The 17,034-nt window shown below is 36.0% G+C and overlaps 1 protein-coding gene across 5 annotated transcripts in view; it reads right to left on the bottom strand.

The window, feature by feature from the left end:
- LOC133516394 (mucin-2) overlaps positions 1 to 17,034 on the bottom strand; it is a 67,593-nt gene that overhangs the window by 35,978 nt on the left and 14,581 nt on the right. Inside the window, exon 1 of one of the 5 annotated variants that reach the window (XM_061849303.1) lies at positions 491 to 781. The exons of the other annotated variants lie outside the window; for them this stretch is intronic. Coding sequence (XP_061705287.1) covers positions 491 to 519 — 29 coding nt within the window. The 5' untranslated portion in view covers positions 520 to 781. Of the gene's footprint in view, positions 1 to 490; positions 782 to 17,034 lie in introns of those variants that run through there. 5 annotated transcript variants of the gene reach the window in all.

The raw sequence follows: 17,034 nt of genomic DNA on the forward strand, positions 1-17,034 counted from the left end.
GACTTAGTCTTGATTCAAACCCATAATAAATAGCAGTAATAGTAAAATTAAGGCGTGTTTAGGAGGTAAAAGAGGGTACCAAACATTAGTTTTATGTAGGTACCTTTTGAAATAGTTTTTAGCACTCACTTTGGGTGGCTGAAAGTATAACTCTTGATAAATTGAAATAAAACCAGATGGAGTAATACAAAAAAAAATATTGAAACGATAAATTTATGCATACCAAGAGTCGGCCATCAGCTGATAGCGAAACGTGTTTTTGTTCTCATTCAGTATTGTGAATACTTGATGGGCTCAAACGGGTTTGCTAAGATTATAAGCACGGATACGAATTTATTCTACTTCGGTCTACTCACGATATATGTACTGAAGTCTGAAGTACTGTGTCATAATTTAATTTCAACTTTTATAAACCTATAACTTTTTCTGCACTATATAACATAAGAAAATTGACAATATGTACTTAATATAAACTTTAAAAAAACCTTACTCATATAACATGACGTTAAATGGATCCATGAAGAAACACGACGATTTCGCACAAATCCAAAATAGGTCTCCATTATTCACTTGGCCGTAAATAAACACATTTTAATGAAACTGCAAAATGTTCCATCAACAAATATTTCTATGAACGCACATTTTTATCAAACAAGAAATACATGTTTTATCAACTAAGATTTCCCGCCAAAACAACTCTGAACACCATCATCCCACGGCCGAAGACTCACTACGTTTATAAAAAAGAACAAATTAAAGTCCCTGTTCCCACACTCCCATAATGGTTCTGTAATATTCACTAACACACCTACACCAGGCGCGTACGCAAGACATAATAAGGGTGAAGGGAATGCAGGAATAAAGGTCCCTGGAAGGGATGCCACGAAAAGGACGAGGATGGAATTAAAGACGTGTAAGAAAGAGACGGAGGCAAATCATACCCTGTGAGAATGTGTGACGCAACACAGGCAAATTTAGGCAGGTGTAAGCTGGTATAGAAAAATGAACAAAGAAAAATCGATTTCATTGTTGTATTGGATAGGTCAGCGTCTAAGCCCTATCAAAATTAATGTAGCGATTAATGAAACCCATAATTTAACATGTGTTTGTACGTCTAGTAAATGGTACCTGATGCAATACGGTTTAAATATATATACTATATTTACTGGCGTTTTACGTAAACTTTAAATTTTCTTAAACAATTTTCATATTGCTTGGATTTAAAACAACCTAAAAGTCAGTCCCACTAGTTACCGGTACCGGTAGGAAATTTTGCAAGCCCACCGCAAAAAAAAAGCAAAAACCGAGGGTTCGGGACCGCATGTGCTACGGATGCCAATCTAATTTCGTACCGGGGACTTTTTGCAACTTTCGATTGACGGTCGATATAACGGGACTGAATGAGCTGGAAATGTTTACAAAATCAGCTGATATTTAATCAAAGCATGGACTCCAATTTCCGATTCAACCGATCTAGAAAGTAGGCGAGTTTTTAATGTAGATTTAATAATATACATTCATGTATTTATAATAGAGAAATAACATATTCGGCAAACAGACAGTAAATACCTCTATTTCACAAATTCGTGGTGGTAGTGTTGCGGTATTTTACAGTTTAAAGCTCAAGTTATATGAAATTTTATGTTACGTGATGCTAATTTAATTTCTTGTATAAACATATGACATTACTTAAATGTATATAACATCCAGAACATCGTATTTTTCATTTCCTGTCATATGATAAGATATTAATTCTATGAAGTAATTTTAGGGCAATGTCAGATACCGACGGATCTCTTGATAAGGTAAACTTTTTCACATCGATGTCTAAGTTCCAGTTTTTATTATTATTCTTAGCATTATAAATTCAATATTATCTTAGGGATAACAGCGGAAAAAATGTTCCGTAAAAATCGACGTCATAACAATAGATTTATGCGACAAAATAAAATATTGACTTAAATTTATTTTTATTTAATTACAAACACTCCAAATTGATACAATAATCATAACGCAAAATTGACGTTTAATTTAATCACTTAATGAAAACGTGAGCTCTTGCAAATTCCCAATAAGGAGACATACTTGGCATATAAGGCATAAATATGGTCTGCTTTTTATTTTAAATGGAAGTACATAAATGGCATCTAATTAAAAGGAGGAAGTCGGTCGTTTACTTGTCGTCATTTCCACCTGTCTTCTAGCAATCTCCCATCTTTGAAGGGCTTTTGATTGAAGCCCGATTACAAATGAAATAGGTTTAATAATGGACCGGCCACCGCTACGGACATCTTTTATTTATTTTATACTGTGCAAGTCAGCTTATGAGGTACCATATTTATAGTATTTATTACGTGAAAACCTGCGTGCGAACCCGCTCCATAACATTTAATGCTAAAGTAATAAATACACTTCGATAGTACGTCGTTCGCACTCAGATGTCACACATTTCAGGGCATACAATGTTGACATTTACTACTAACCAACCCTATGATTTTTCAAATCACAGGTCTGTCCCTAATTATAGGCCAACCTTATAAAGCAGGGCAAATGACAATTTCCTTAGACAAAGCACTGACATTAAAAAAATGTCCACAAGGGGTTCCTTGAGGAAGCGGCGTGTTAACTCACGCATCGGGCGTACTTCCTGTCTTGTGCCCCTTTATTTTCTTTATTAGCAACTTCAAAGTTCACGAACATAGTCGAAAATTATCCAACGAGCCGAATGCCGAATATATCAGCATTATCGACTCGCGCATGTAACAATTGATAAGCTGAACGCTAACGAGAAAGAATGGGGTCACGGAATCATATATGTGTCGGAGTTTGTTTAGCAACTATGTAATTAGAGTAATGTCATTAGCAGTCTGGATGAGGATCACTGTCATGTAAGTACGGAAACGTCTGAAAATATTGATACGAAAAAAGTGCCAAAAATATGTATACACGACTTTATTGTCGATATATTAAGGTAGTGTATACATATTTTAGGCACATTTTTCGTATCGATATTTTTAGACGTGACTCTGTACGTAATAACGTTTCAAGATGACTTAACTAGTTACAGAGTTTTGTTACACATCATTTTCCCTTTGAATGACAATAACATATTAAAAGTTATCTTTATTGGATAATATCCGTGCTACAATGCGAATTCCTAGAATTATCTCAAGTAACACGCGACAGAATTCCAAGCGCCATTGAGTCGCCAAGGCTTCAGACGGAGTCAAATGAACAGTGGAGCTACCGAGACAAATGGCTGAGCTCTAATTTCATTTAACAGGATGCCTTGTTGCCGAAACATAAATGAATAAGTCCTTACTAGATTGAGATTAAGTTGAAGTCAATATTGTTTAAGAACATCGAGATAGGTAGAAAATATCTTCGTCCTACGTAACATGACACCGGATGGAATGAACCCGTGTCATGAGAAAAGCTTTAAAAAATACGTGAAGTGGTTTACTTGGTGGTCTTTCGCGTAATTGTATCCAGATCGATCAAGCGGAATGAATTACTCTCATCCTTGAGTCAAAAAAAAGAAGGATTTCTTGTACATATAATATTTGAATGGATTACTAATTAGGTTATATTTTTGTTAGCTGTACATGATAGAGCATTATATAAGTCCAGAAACTAAACGTATTGTTGTCTGCCTTTCAATGCGGTTGGTGACTATAAAGTATTTAGGGTCAGCAAGGACAGAGATTCATCCCTTTATAATGTAAATGTATCGTCCCTTAGCTTTTTAGAATCTCAGCCAGGCTGAAATACTATATACAAAGTCGACACAGATTGTATAGGTATTTTAATGGACAATGCGAAGATGTGCCTGCTAACAATGTTGACGTTGACATATTATAAATAATAAAAATTATTAACCACTAGCAAAAGCATACAGCAGCTAGACATTCCAAAGCCCTTCTATCTAAGCTTAGAATAAATAGAGGGTTATCTACGAAACAGGTTTCAACCACGACGTGAGATAAAAGGGCTAAAAAGAATAGAGTAATAGACATCCACTGAAGGGGATAGAAAAGTGAATCTAGTGAATTAAGCCCAGCTATTATTTGAAAGAATAATTCTCACGCGAACAATAGAATCTCTGAAATTGAGTCATGTGCAAAACTTTTCACCAGAATAGTTATTATTAAAGGACTAGGGTAATTATTGCATAATAATAGGTATATTTAGGTAGGTAGTCAAAAACTCAAAATTAAGCTCAGCTTTGAGTGTCAGCGACGGTGATGCTTCAGAGTGCTCTGTTAAAATAAAACTAAATGAAATGCTTTGAATGAATTAAAACTAAACTAAATGATCAGCTGATTTGTTTATACTGAGTTAGCGACACCTAATTAAACGTTTGGAGATCTTAAGTTATAAAAAATTTGCTCGATATAAAATCTAAATAATATTTCATTTGCCTGCGCGTAGATATCCCGCCTTAACTAGGGACAGGGGAACACCATATGGCGTTATTCCGAAAAGATGACACATTTACAAGACATGTGTGAACTTTTTGCTTGTTAGTAAACTCGGACCGTACACTTAGCGGCTCTTCGCCAAATCGTTTCAGTTATCATCAATTTGATAAAAAAATTAAGTTTACTTTAACGCGACATACGCGAAGCATTTAATTAAGAGTTATTAGTCGCTACTGAAACAAAGACGTATTTTAATGGTAGGTTTTTACATGGATGGCATTAGTGAGGGAGCAATGTGTGGGGTGCATAGCGTTAGGTACGAGGAGCAGCTGTTCCCTATAGAAGTGATTAACATTGCGATAGACTTGTCTGGACATGTTTCAAGTTGCACTTTATTATTACACGCAAAGAAATTGCTTTCCTAAAATTTTGAAATTGATATTTTTTATTTAAAAGGTCTTACGGTAATCACCTGGCCTCCCTCCAAGATTAATGTCTTGCGACCTAGCACAAAAGCACCCCCGCTCCCGGTCTGACATTTCTTAACCCCGTATGTATTTTTTCTACTTCCTCCCCTTCTTATACTCTTACAATTATAGGGCAGCACGCGCGCGAAAGGTGTTTAGAGAAAGCGCTAATGAACAAAGACTGTTTACCTTTATTTCTACACGAGAGCTATTTAAGGCTATTATGATTTTTTTAAATTCAATTTCAGATGTCAGCAGCAAAACAAAAGTAGGTACTTGCATAAAAAGGTAACCAGTTTCACAAAATACCTTCCGAGATTTAAGCGACTGTTACATTCTATTATATTATAAATGAAGATTATAAAACGTAGAATATATGGCAAATATTTAGCTTATGTGTGTAGGTACTTTAGACCGTTGTTATCAAAAAGTCTTAAACATTCTGCTTGAAACGTCTTTGAAGTTTGAATCTCCAAGACATCTTTGTTGGCAAAAGAATTCGCCTTCATAGTACAAACGAAGCTTATGTAAAACACATTTGGGTCCGAGGGGCCTCTTGAAAGGAAGACTGTGTTTATTATATGAGGTCATTGTTCCAAACGTCTAGTCTAAATTGCCTTAGTTATGAAGTCAAAATCCTGTTCACACATATTAGTAGTTTGTTACTTTAGAAATATTTAGAGCAACGCATATTTCGTACCTATGAATAGCAATAGGAAAAAAAATAGCAATTAAACTTTCGTGTTCTGAACAGTGTTGACACGCAATAATATTGGATCTTATCCATCCATTCCATCTGTTGCGAGAAGATCCCTAGATTCCGTGGATATATTATGCGCTATGACTAGCATTATGTCGGGCAGTATATAGGTTTAATAAAGGAAGAAACTCAAGTTCCGCTCAACAACTTCTTTTTTTTACGATCCTCGTCGATTTTTCATAATTATTTATACCCGAGCCGCATTACCTAAAATGCAGTGTGACAACTTGAAAAATCGAGCATCGAAGTCAACGACCGTGCGTAGTGCCGGGAATTTGTTTTTGAAAAGGAATGCGGTCCCGAACGGAGTTCCGCAAAGTCTGGCACTGCAGACCAGGCAGGTGATGCACCATCTGGCCTTAAACGCGTGTCAATGGACGAATTTACGGCTCCGATCGCGCCGATATCGCAAATTTGATTAAGCAAAACCATTTCTTATGGGAATTTCGATTTGTTAGTTAATGGCTTTATCGGTTTTTAATTGGGTTTTCGATTTGATTAAACAAGGGGAGATTAGCGGTAGTCTGTCATGGTGTAGTGATTAAGGAGTTTTAATATAGGAGAGCAAATCTCGAACCCATTGTTCGGCCCGATTGTTGTATTTCAGATATGACAGCTTTTGACAGATTTCACGTGAGACACCGTGTATCATAAATACATATAGTATTAAATAGGGGTTCAAATCTTTTCTTACAGTCCTAAAGTTAAAATTTGTCTGAAAACGATGACGTCACCGGCCCTAGGATATATCAGGCATCCTTCGAAGGAACCATGATGTATAAGCTGATGAATTTCGTAATTTGGTTTTCACTTGATATTTCTGTGATAATAATTTGATAAACGCAAAACTTCAGTAACTAAAAACTCAAATGACCTAACACTATCGATCTACAACAACAAAGTCGGCGGGAGCGCCATCTGCCCCCCACGCACAAAGCTGCGTTGATTGCCAGCAGCTGCGCGGGCGCAATGCCACCGGGGGATGCGCGCCCATAACTATGTAAGTACAAATCTTATAGACTAACAGATCTAGTTGATTAAATTGTGCTTTAAACTTTCAATGAGCAAAGACTTATTTTTATAACTAGTTCAAAAGTAAAAGCTTCGGGCTTTTAGCTCAATTTGGAAGGTAACATCAAACGTATTCGTAGGAGAGCTGGATAGTTAGTCTTTCCTTTTATTTATGTGCCGTAGTCAAAGTACTCAACTAAATTAAAATTGGGTAAGCTGTCTGGAAACGAGTTCTATGCTGGGCGCTCCGCCATTGAGTAATTTGACATATCGAGTCTATTACGGGTTGCACCAAACCGTCTGTCAACGGTAAAGCATTCGCTAAATTCTATTATATGTTAAGTTTCATAGTGAAGTGATGAATGACGTTGATCAGTCTCTGTAAAGTGTGGCTGGTGCAACTGGCCCTAAGTATATAATATTTAGTGTTAATCTAATATTCGTAATTGTATCAATATGAAACTTCTCTTGTTCACAAGCATCCATATTTTAGCTTAACTTTGGTTGGTGTCTTACAGCGTGTTTTGTGAATCTAATATCCGTAGTTATACAGGTTTAGTTTACCAAACTTTTATTATAATTGTCTTAAATGACTTGAATATTAAATTACGTAGGGATAAAATACAGATGTGTAGCTCTTAATTTAATATTCACACATAACAAGAAATTAAAAGAACAAACACTACAAAAAGGTCTTACACAAAGACAAAGTGCAAAGTGACCCATTTTAAGGGCATTGCACTACTGAAATTACGAGTATGTTAATCTTTAACAATACAACCCTTTCATATAAAGTAGGGGTTTGTAGTCAAAATCAGGTTTGAGCACAATTAATTAAAGTTTAATACGTATATAAATTGTAATGTGAAAGTGAGCGAACTTATTACACCTACCTTTGCATTTAGTTCAACAGAGTAAACAAAGGCGATCATGCCTTTGACAGACACAGTTGTCTGGTAAAATAAATTAAAATGTATTGAATGGAATGAAGATAACCTTCGAGATAAACTTCTTTAAGATCAAGAATTTGTGAATGCGTGTAATAAGAAATGTCCTTGAACATTGACTTCTATTTTTTCATTTAGAGTTCCGAACCCGTTGGGTATCCATCAACATTAGCGATTACGGATAGATCTATCCCTCTGAACCGTTATTTGGAAAGTGTATCGTGTATTTTGCTGCGATACATACAAGTAATAAAAATAAAATAAAATTTGTAAATACCTAAAGGAACCTCTACAAGGAACATATTTTTATCGACATTTCTATAGTATTAGGTACGGAGTTCAACATGTACGGTTTCGCGACACGCATTATGAACTTTTGTAAGCCTTATTACGATTATAGATGGCGCACAGGGTATTAAACCCTGTGCGCCATCTATACCTGCGTCAAACCTTAAATAAACCATTTTTAACATATGTAATGAATCGTCATTTAATATATCTTAGCAATAGCAAGTACCTTCTAAATTATTATTATGAAGAATGACACCTAACAGAGTCCTAGTCGTCCTAGTGTCCGAGCCGACCTAACCATCCGGATCACTCGACCATCCTGAAATATTATGCAGGCACAGGCACCTCTCTTAAATCCCACATGTTCCGCACAAATAATCAACCGAATACACGTAATTGTTCTCGTTTCTACGAACACTTAGAATTAAACCAATCTAATCAGCTTATTCATCTCGGAGACATCTAGATCACAATACATTGTTATGAGGGGTCAAAGTCGCACGGGAATTGCATTTTCTAAAAAACACGGACTCATCCCATCTGTACAAATTTGGAATAAAAGATCAGGAGGACATGCACCAATGACTTGCCCCTCTTTCGAGCCCCTTCAAACTTAACGTGGGAATGTTCTATGGTTACCTGTCCGAGGGTACATACCCTTACATTAATTATAAGTGCAATAAATTACAATCAGTATTTTGATTTCGTTCCGCGCGTGATTGGGTAATTCGATGCAGGCATTACCATATATCAAATTTCTTTGTGATTAAACTAGTAAGAAATTATATGACTAGTTTTATTCATCAGTCTCGCATCGTACTTACTATTTGCTCTCTAACGTAATATGTAGAAGAACTTTACTTTTTTTATTTGAGTATTTCAACAGAATTCCGACAAAATTGATAGGTAATTTTCAGGTCAGCTAGTTTACTGAATTGTGAATGTGTTTATTATACGAGTGACTACTAACCAGAGTAAACGTCCTAGGGGTCGATCAGATAATAGTTGAGACGTTGCATGTACTGAAACAGTAACGAGCATTCGGATGTCTACCATGTCAGCATGAGTCATTTGGTTTTGTTGAGCCGACAGAAAAATTTCAAATCCACAGTTAATAAACATTTTTTTTTTCATGTTTCCTTTTGCTGTTTTGCACATAAATTGACAACATGGAATGTAAACAGACACAGTTCTCACCCTCGCCTGATGTCTTATCCATCAGGGTGTGAAATGACTCACGTGCAATATGGCCGTCACGGTAGCTGATACTTAAACGATGGTTAACGGGAAATTAACATTCGTTTAATTAGCTGCATTCACATCATTCATCCGATTACATGCTCTAGTAATCTTATGATTTACTACAGACGAAACTACTACGATTTAATTTAATGTATGCACTTCAGCTATTTTCATTTAATTTCGGCTACATAATTATATAAATACTAACTTCCCTATTCAAAATTATCGTAAGTATTCAACAAAATTGGACATCTGTCTATAATTCTCATGGTTCAAAAATATAACTACCAAATATGTACATCAAAAGTAACATGTGATTCTCCCATCACAATCAAATTTAAATAATCCAAAACGTAACAAAATAGGGAACAAAAGCCATAAAATCGATTTCAAATACGATCGCCATATGCCAGTGGAAACATGGTGTATTGATAACAGTTTAAAAACCCTCATGTATGATAATGGTGCCTACGTTGTAGTGTAGTGTAGGTACCTTTCCTTAAAACAGTATAATCTATGCTTCATAGGGGTCGGCCCCCTTGAGAACTTGTTTTACCCGCATGCGATGCAGGTAAAGGTGCTTAGCTATTAAAATGTTATGCTTTCCTTGTGGTTTTGAAAAACACTATGAATCATTTAGGAGACTTAAAAACAAAGACCTTCTAATGTATGAAAAATTCGACCCAAGACATGTTTACAAGAAATGCACGAAAGATATTATAACCCATTTATGGGAGTTAAAAAAAATAGCGTACCCGATTAGCGTGAGTTGTTAAGAAAATTTAATCACTGTCAGTTTTGTAACGATAACTATATTAAACATTAAGTTTAAATAACAAATTAGTTTTGGTGTTCATTTCATAAACTATAAGTGATATTCCAATGTAAAAAAGGCAAAAAGTTGATTCCAATAAAGCTTAATTTTTTGAAAACTCCCCTATAGTTACAGTAACGCACAGTGACAGTATTAAAACTGTCATATAATTTATTTTGTGCCGTATATATACACATATATGTATGTGCCATGTGGTAGTATGCCTGGTTTTCCTGTTCCCAATAAGGATAAACATAAATACTTTATTCAATTCCACTTAGAATCTACCTCCTACTAAAGTATTCATAAAATAGGAACAAATAAGCGCGACGATGACATGTCTTATGATTAAAATAAGTAAAAGAAATGTAATTTAAAAGCTGCATTTCCAACGAAGAAACTAATTTGAATATAAGGAGTACGGGTGCATAAGTAATTTCTTAGAGCATTGTGCAGTGCGCACGCGCCGCGCAGCTGTTGCGGAGATATGAACTCCCACACGACGAATCGATTCATTCATGGTAACAATCGATTTTTTGCGAGTTTGTCTACATCGAGCTGTGAAAGCCGAATCTATAAAGATGTTTGCACAGGAAGAGCTATATTTGTGTTTGGAAACCATAAGATACTTTTTGATCTCGACTTTCTTAAAAATTGATAATCCTATATTTTTTCTCTCGGCCTAGTAAGTAGTCAAATTTATTTTACATTTTAGGTGATAAATGTGCATTTCCATTAATATGTATGAAATAATAACATAAATATTCCATAGTAAATAATGATAAAGTTATCCCGTTAAAAATCTGAACCAGAATCTCTTTTCGATGCACTAGTTAACAAATATACGGAGGGTGGTAAAATGTATTTTAGCTCAAAAAAGTCGTGATGAACTTTGACACCAGAACACGGCCGAATAGTGTTACAATTTACGAAATTCATGAGCGCAAAAAACATCTGACGCGGGCCATCAACCATTGCGAATGTTGCTTCTCTAACAAAAGCTAGGCGCGTACCTAAAGCCTTTTTATTCGACAGACGGCAAGAAATAATGTTCTCCCCCAATATCTTGAGCTCCCCTTGTAAATGTATACAATATTTCTTCTACCGGGTGTCAAACCAGCTGGTCTATTGAATGTTTTTTTGAAAACATCTTTAAGCTAACTGGGGTTGTTTGCGACCACGTGGTCGGAAATTCGTCCAAAGTCCAAACCAGTTCATGTTCAATAGGCGAGACGGCGATTTAATATCGTTGTCGAAACTTTATACCTAGGTCATATACAATACCCTGAGTGTTTAAGCCCACTTGCAAAGGTAGCATTGAACCCGAAATTTGTCATTCCATAAATTCCTGTCCTGATCAAAATTAGAGCTTAGAGGTATGTAAACTTATCCGCTTTCCTCTAAATAATCATAGTTTAGCCCTCCCCACACATAAATCTATCAAGAGTAGAATAGATATCTAATTTTCTGAGGTCGGTAATGAAGTGTTACCAGAAGTGAGGACTTTAAAATAGGGAACAGTCAAAATATTTGAAGAGCTACTGCAGCACTTGATAGCTAAAACTTCATAATCACTTGACTGTCTTAGAAAAAAGGTCTGTTTTGCTACGGCTTTTTAAATTCTACTCAGTAACCCTAGCCTTAAAATATAAGATGAACAACATAAATAACTTATTTCATACAATAGTAGGTACATTAAAGGATTAAAAGTCCTGCCATAAAATATCTACTTGGTGCGCTGAGATTGGTTTATTGTCAACTAATCAGTGAGTAGAAAGTAAAGGTGTAGTACCTAGCGCTAGATTATAGTCAAGCTTTACACTATCTGTTGCTATTTCGAAGTAGTAACGGAAAATAGTTATTTACGATACAAGTGCAAAAATTTATTTACCTAATCGCCCTACCTATTCGCCCAAGTGTCGTACAACGTTTTACAGTACATATGACCCTTTAAATTTTCGACATAGTTACATAATGTGCTATTTTACGCACTAATGCGGATACAAGTGCGAAAAATAGGAAATTCGAAACGAGTGGCGATAAATTAAAACACGACCGAAAGGAGTGCTTTAAATCGACACGAGTTGCGAATTATCTATTCGCACATGTATCGTACAACGTTTTACAGTACATATGGCCCTTTAAATGTTTGACAAAGTAGCGTAATATGCTAATTTGCGCACTAGTGCAGTAAAGTAGCACCATATGTACTGTAAACAAATTTTCCCTTACAAACTAGACGCTTAGAGATTTATACCAACCAATTAATAACGGGTAGTTAAATAACACCTATTAATAAATAATTCGCAACAAAGCATTAAAAATATAGGTTTCCTGAAATGTCAAGTTGGCACGAAGCAAAAAGTTTATTAAAGACATAAAACATGCAGTAAGTGCAGTTGCAATCGTGTGAAAGTTACGTCCTGCACTCACCCCAATTACATCGGTATTCATAGCAAAGCCATGTTAGATACAGTAGTGATGCCTTGTTCATTAGAATCGATTTTATCGATTAAGAAGTTAGAGATATTATTTTGTTTGTATTTAGTATGCTATGTATATTTACTGCACAACCGACACAGCCAAGAAACTGTTTATTCTTTTCGATGACTGTATCACATAATCCAAAATTAATTCGGTCCTTCTAACACCTAGCACCACTTGAAAATTCATACATATTTTCAGGAATTTTGACTTATAATGGTATACTCCTCTGTCGCCTGCCGTATCGACGTAGAGCTAGCTTAGACGGAATCTAAAGTCAGTCATTCGCATTTGTATCTAGCACGATTAATATAGATCGCAATCAGAAAAACATCATTTTGGTAAAAATAATAAATTCGATAATTTCTAAATAACTTTGTTAATACTTGTTGTCTGAGTTAACTTATCACTCATAATCATTTAACACGAAGTGTTTGTGGCCATTTTTTGACCGAAGCGAAGGTCTCCGTTTTAACTTTGGGAGAAATGCTTTCGTATATCCGGATGTTCTTCTCTACAATTCTCAACCGATTCTCGTGAAAATTTGTGAGCAGTTTCAGTAGTAAGATAGAATTTTTCTGTAGTTTCGTTATTTGGAAAAGTTCAAATTAGCGGAAATTGGCAAAATTAAGGACTTAAGCGCCAGGTCAATGACAATTAAGACCATTGTAAGTTCGCTGTTATAATGACTTGAAGAAGTATGTTTTTTTTAACACTTTTAAGCTAATTGCGAGGTCTACAGCTCACAGAGCTAGAGAGCTACTAGTTATATTTATAATAAGAATAATTCAGCCCATATACGTCCCACTGCTGGGCACAGGCCTCCTCTCAAATAGTAATAGTAGTAGTAGTTATATTTATTTTATAAATAATATTATAAAGTAATTGAAAAATGCCAAGAACACAAACTTCCACTTTACATCGCCTTCATAGATTATTCTAAAGCTTTTGACAGTATCACCCACGCCTCCATATTCACTGCCCTATTCAATCAAGAAATAGATCCATCTTACATAAAACTCCTGAGCACTATATATAGAAATAGTACCGCCACCATCAAACTGCAATCTTCTGGCCCGTCCTTCAAAATAGAGAGAGGAGTTAAGCAAGGAGACCCGCTATCGCCGAAACTTTTTACAAGCACTCTGGAACAAGTCTTCAAAAAACTTGCGCCAAGTTGGGGAGAGAAAGGGCTTGTCGTCGGAAATCGCAGATTAACTAATCTGCGGTTCGCTGACGACATTGTCATTTTCTCTTCAACTGCTTCCGAGCTACAACAAATGCTTGAAGAACTAAGCATCGCAAGCCTCGAAATTGGACTGAAGATGAATATGTCAAAGACCAAACTTATGACTAACAACAAACCACGTAGGATAGAGATAAATGGAGAACACATTGCATATGTCCATGAGTATATTTATTTGGGCCAATTAGTCTCCTTCCAGGCGCGTCAGGAAAAAGAGGTCGAAAGACGGATTGAAAACGCCTGGAGGAGCTATTGGTCCATGAAACACCTGATGAAAGGTAATCTTCCGATATATCTCAAACGGAAGCTCATGGACATGTGCATACTCCCAGTTCTAACCTACGGGGCACAGACTTGGTCTTTGACTAAAGCTCAGAAGTCCAAACTCGGAGTTTGCCAACGAGCTATGGAGCGTAGCATATTAGGTGTCAAATTGGTGGATCGAGTCCGAAACACCACGCTGCGCTCCAAGACACAAATCATCGATGTAGCTCGGAAAGCGGCCAAGCTAAAATGGGATTGGGCTGGTCACGTCTGCCGAATGCCGAATGAGTTGTGGGGCAAAGTCACTACAGAGTGGGAGCCCGAAAACTCGAATCGGGGATCTGGCAGACCTCACCGGCGATGGCGGGATGAACTGGACTCCTTCTTGTAGGAGTGGCCAGACATAGCACTCGACAGAGACCAGTGGAGAGATTGGGGGGAGGCCTTTGCCCAGCAGTGGGACACGACAGGCTCCAAATAATAATAAATAATAATTGATAATCGTCATACGTTTACCTACATAATAGATATTTCAACATATAGTTACTTCCATCGTTTTATCAAAAGTCAAACAGGATATGCTCAATTGTTTATTAGCTTAAAGAACACGTACGTAGTAGTACGTTTTTTATTTTATTATAACACTTTTAAGCTAATCGCGAGGTCTACAGCTCACAGAGCTAGAGAGCTACTAGTTATATTTATTTTATAAATAATATTATAAAGTAATTTAAAATTGACAAATGTTTACCTACATAATACATATTTCAACATAGTTACTTCCATCGTTTTATCAAAAGTCAAACAGGACATGCTTAATGGTTTATTAGACACACAGCAACTATACTTGCACCTAACTTTTTATGCTATTTTATTTCAATATATGATGTACTTTACCATGATAACGATGTACTTAGGTCATAGTTACTTCCTTGTATTTATGACCCATCGATAAGGATGTGTTTGTGTTCATCGACATGAGGCCAACACTGTCTTGCACCTTGCCTACCATCTGCCGGTACGCACGTGAAGCAATTAAGCCTCGGGGGTGCCACCCTCCTGGTCGTTTACCTCAGAGGGTGAGTGGTCAGAGCTTGTCATTGCTCATTTTTTAATTCTCACGGTGAGGTAAAGGTTGAGCTAATAGGACTTAGACATGAACTGTGGAGAATGTATAAGGGTAGTAAAAATGGGACACAATACAAGTAGATGTTTAGTTTTAAATGGAAATAAGGTCAGTCTAAGACATGTTGCTTGCTGGAATAATAGAATTGTAAGTTAAAATACCTAACGCCAAATACTGGGAACCTAGGACCCAATTGGGTCCCATTAAATCGAATCTCTGGTCTGGAAGAGAAGGAACGAGAATACCTTGGTTCATTAAAATTTGTTTAAAAAAAATAGTAGATTTTTTTAAGTGCTGATAATTGCGAGTCTCGACCGTTTTTTTATGTATAAATAATTTTGATTGAGTAAACATTAATTATGATTTAATAGGCGTTAACAAATATAAAATAAAAAACTAATCGCCTTAGTTTTTCATGGCCATAATTATAAATAATATTTTAATCGAATGAGATCACGGGAGTGTCATAGGATGTTTTTTTTTTAGGATCCTCCTCCCTCGTTTTTGTTAGGATCGTCAGTTATAAACTGCAAGGAACCACCATGAATCTGGTCGTCGTCGTACAACTTTCAAATGGTACTTACATACATAACAATCTACAAAATTTTCGTTAAATAAAAACAACGAAATAGTTAAAAATAAAAAAATATATTATAAAAAAACAAAAAACCCGCCTGCGATACTTATCTTAAGCTCACAATATTCTCGTGGGGCTTGTTTGCCTCTTTTTAGTGTGCAGTCGGTTTTTTTTTACGAAATTATTTAAATACTCAAAAACTATGAGCCTGAGTAACCCGATATTATAATTACTTACGCCTTTCTAAGGTCATTTCGAAAAAACCTTATACATAGTTCCCCTCACTAAAACGAGTTATTTTCGCTGTACTACTATGCCATAGAATCAAGACAAGTTATAATATTTTAAGCGTAACTACATAGTTGGGTTTTTTCTCCTCTCGATATGGTAATTTTACTTAAAATCTAGGTCAAATTGTGGCTATTTAATACATTTTCGTCTTGCAATACGAACAGGATTACGCTGTTTAAATGCCTGGTTTCTCGACGTAAGATGACCTATGTAGCGCGTGGGTCTCCTCGGTTTTCGCATTAGGTACTTTAGGTACCTACCTAGTAGTAGATAAATCTACTACAATACCTAATGCGGACTTTTCACCCATTTAACTGGGAGTTGTAATCGCAATCTCAATAGCGACTAGTCCAGTCTTTGAATGACACCGACGCGCTTCATTCAGTGTAGAGTACAATCACGAACAGAAATGATTACGCACTTTACTTTCAATATTGTTCACTTACACTACCTAATGTGGCCCTGTGCCCTGTCATTCATGCGTTCTTATTGCCGGTGTGTATTAGTATTAGTTAATCAGGCGCAACAGCAGACTTTCATCTATCAATGAGTGATTCTTAGGTATATAACTTGGTTGAAATATAACGATGTTGTCGGAAAAAATCACGCTGGCTAGGAGCTTTAATCGAAAAGGCTGCCTAATCCGTTTGAGCTATAACAACACAATGTATGGTGGGGTTGTCTCTCTTTGATGGATCTACAAAAAAGTCCGTGGTGTTGAATGTCTATCTTTTAAGGATAACTTACTATACCCATTCTTAACTTCTAGAAAAAGCTCACATAATATGTGGTATTTGCAAAAGTTATTTACACGGATACAGTAATAATAATTATAGTAAAAGTTATGCCACGTTTATAGTACAAGTCGATGTGGCTCTTTAGCTAAAAAAAAATAATTAAAATACCTATTAGATTTTAGGAAGCCATAGTACTACCTAAACTCAAGATTAATGAAAATGGAACTCACAATTCGTTTAATTTCTGTCGACTTTACGTACAAAATGACCATATTTTCATTGCTCTCGGAGTCTTGAGTGTAGTAGGTAGGACACGTGGTGGTTGACCTTCGGGTACCTACCTGTTTTTGCCCTTA

The sequence above is a fragment of the Cydia pomonella genome, chromosome 3, assembly GCF_033807575.1.
Source record: "Cydia pomonella isolate Wapato2018A chromosome 3, ilCydPomo1, whole genome shotgun sequence".
Classification (NCBI taxonomy): Eukaryota; Metazoa; Arthropoda; class Insecta; order Lepidoptera; family Tortricidae; genus Cydia; species Cydia pomonella.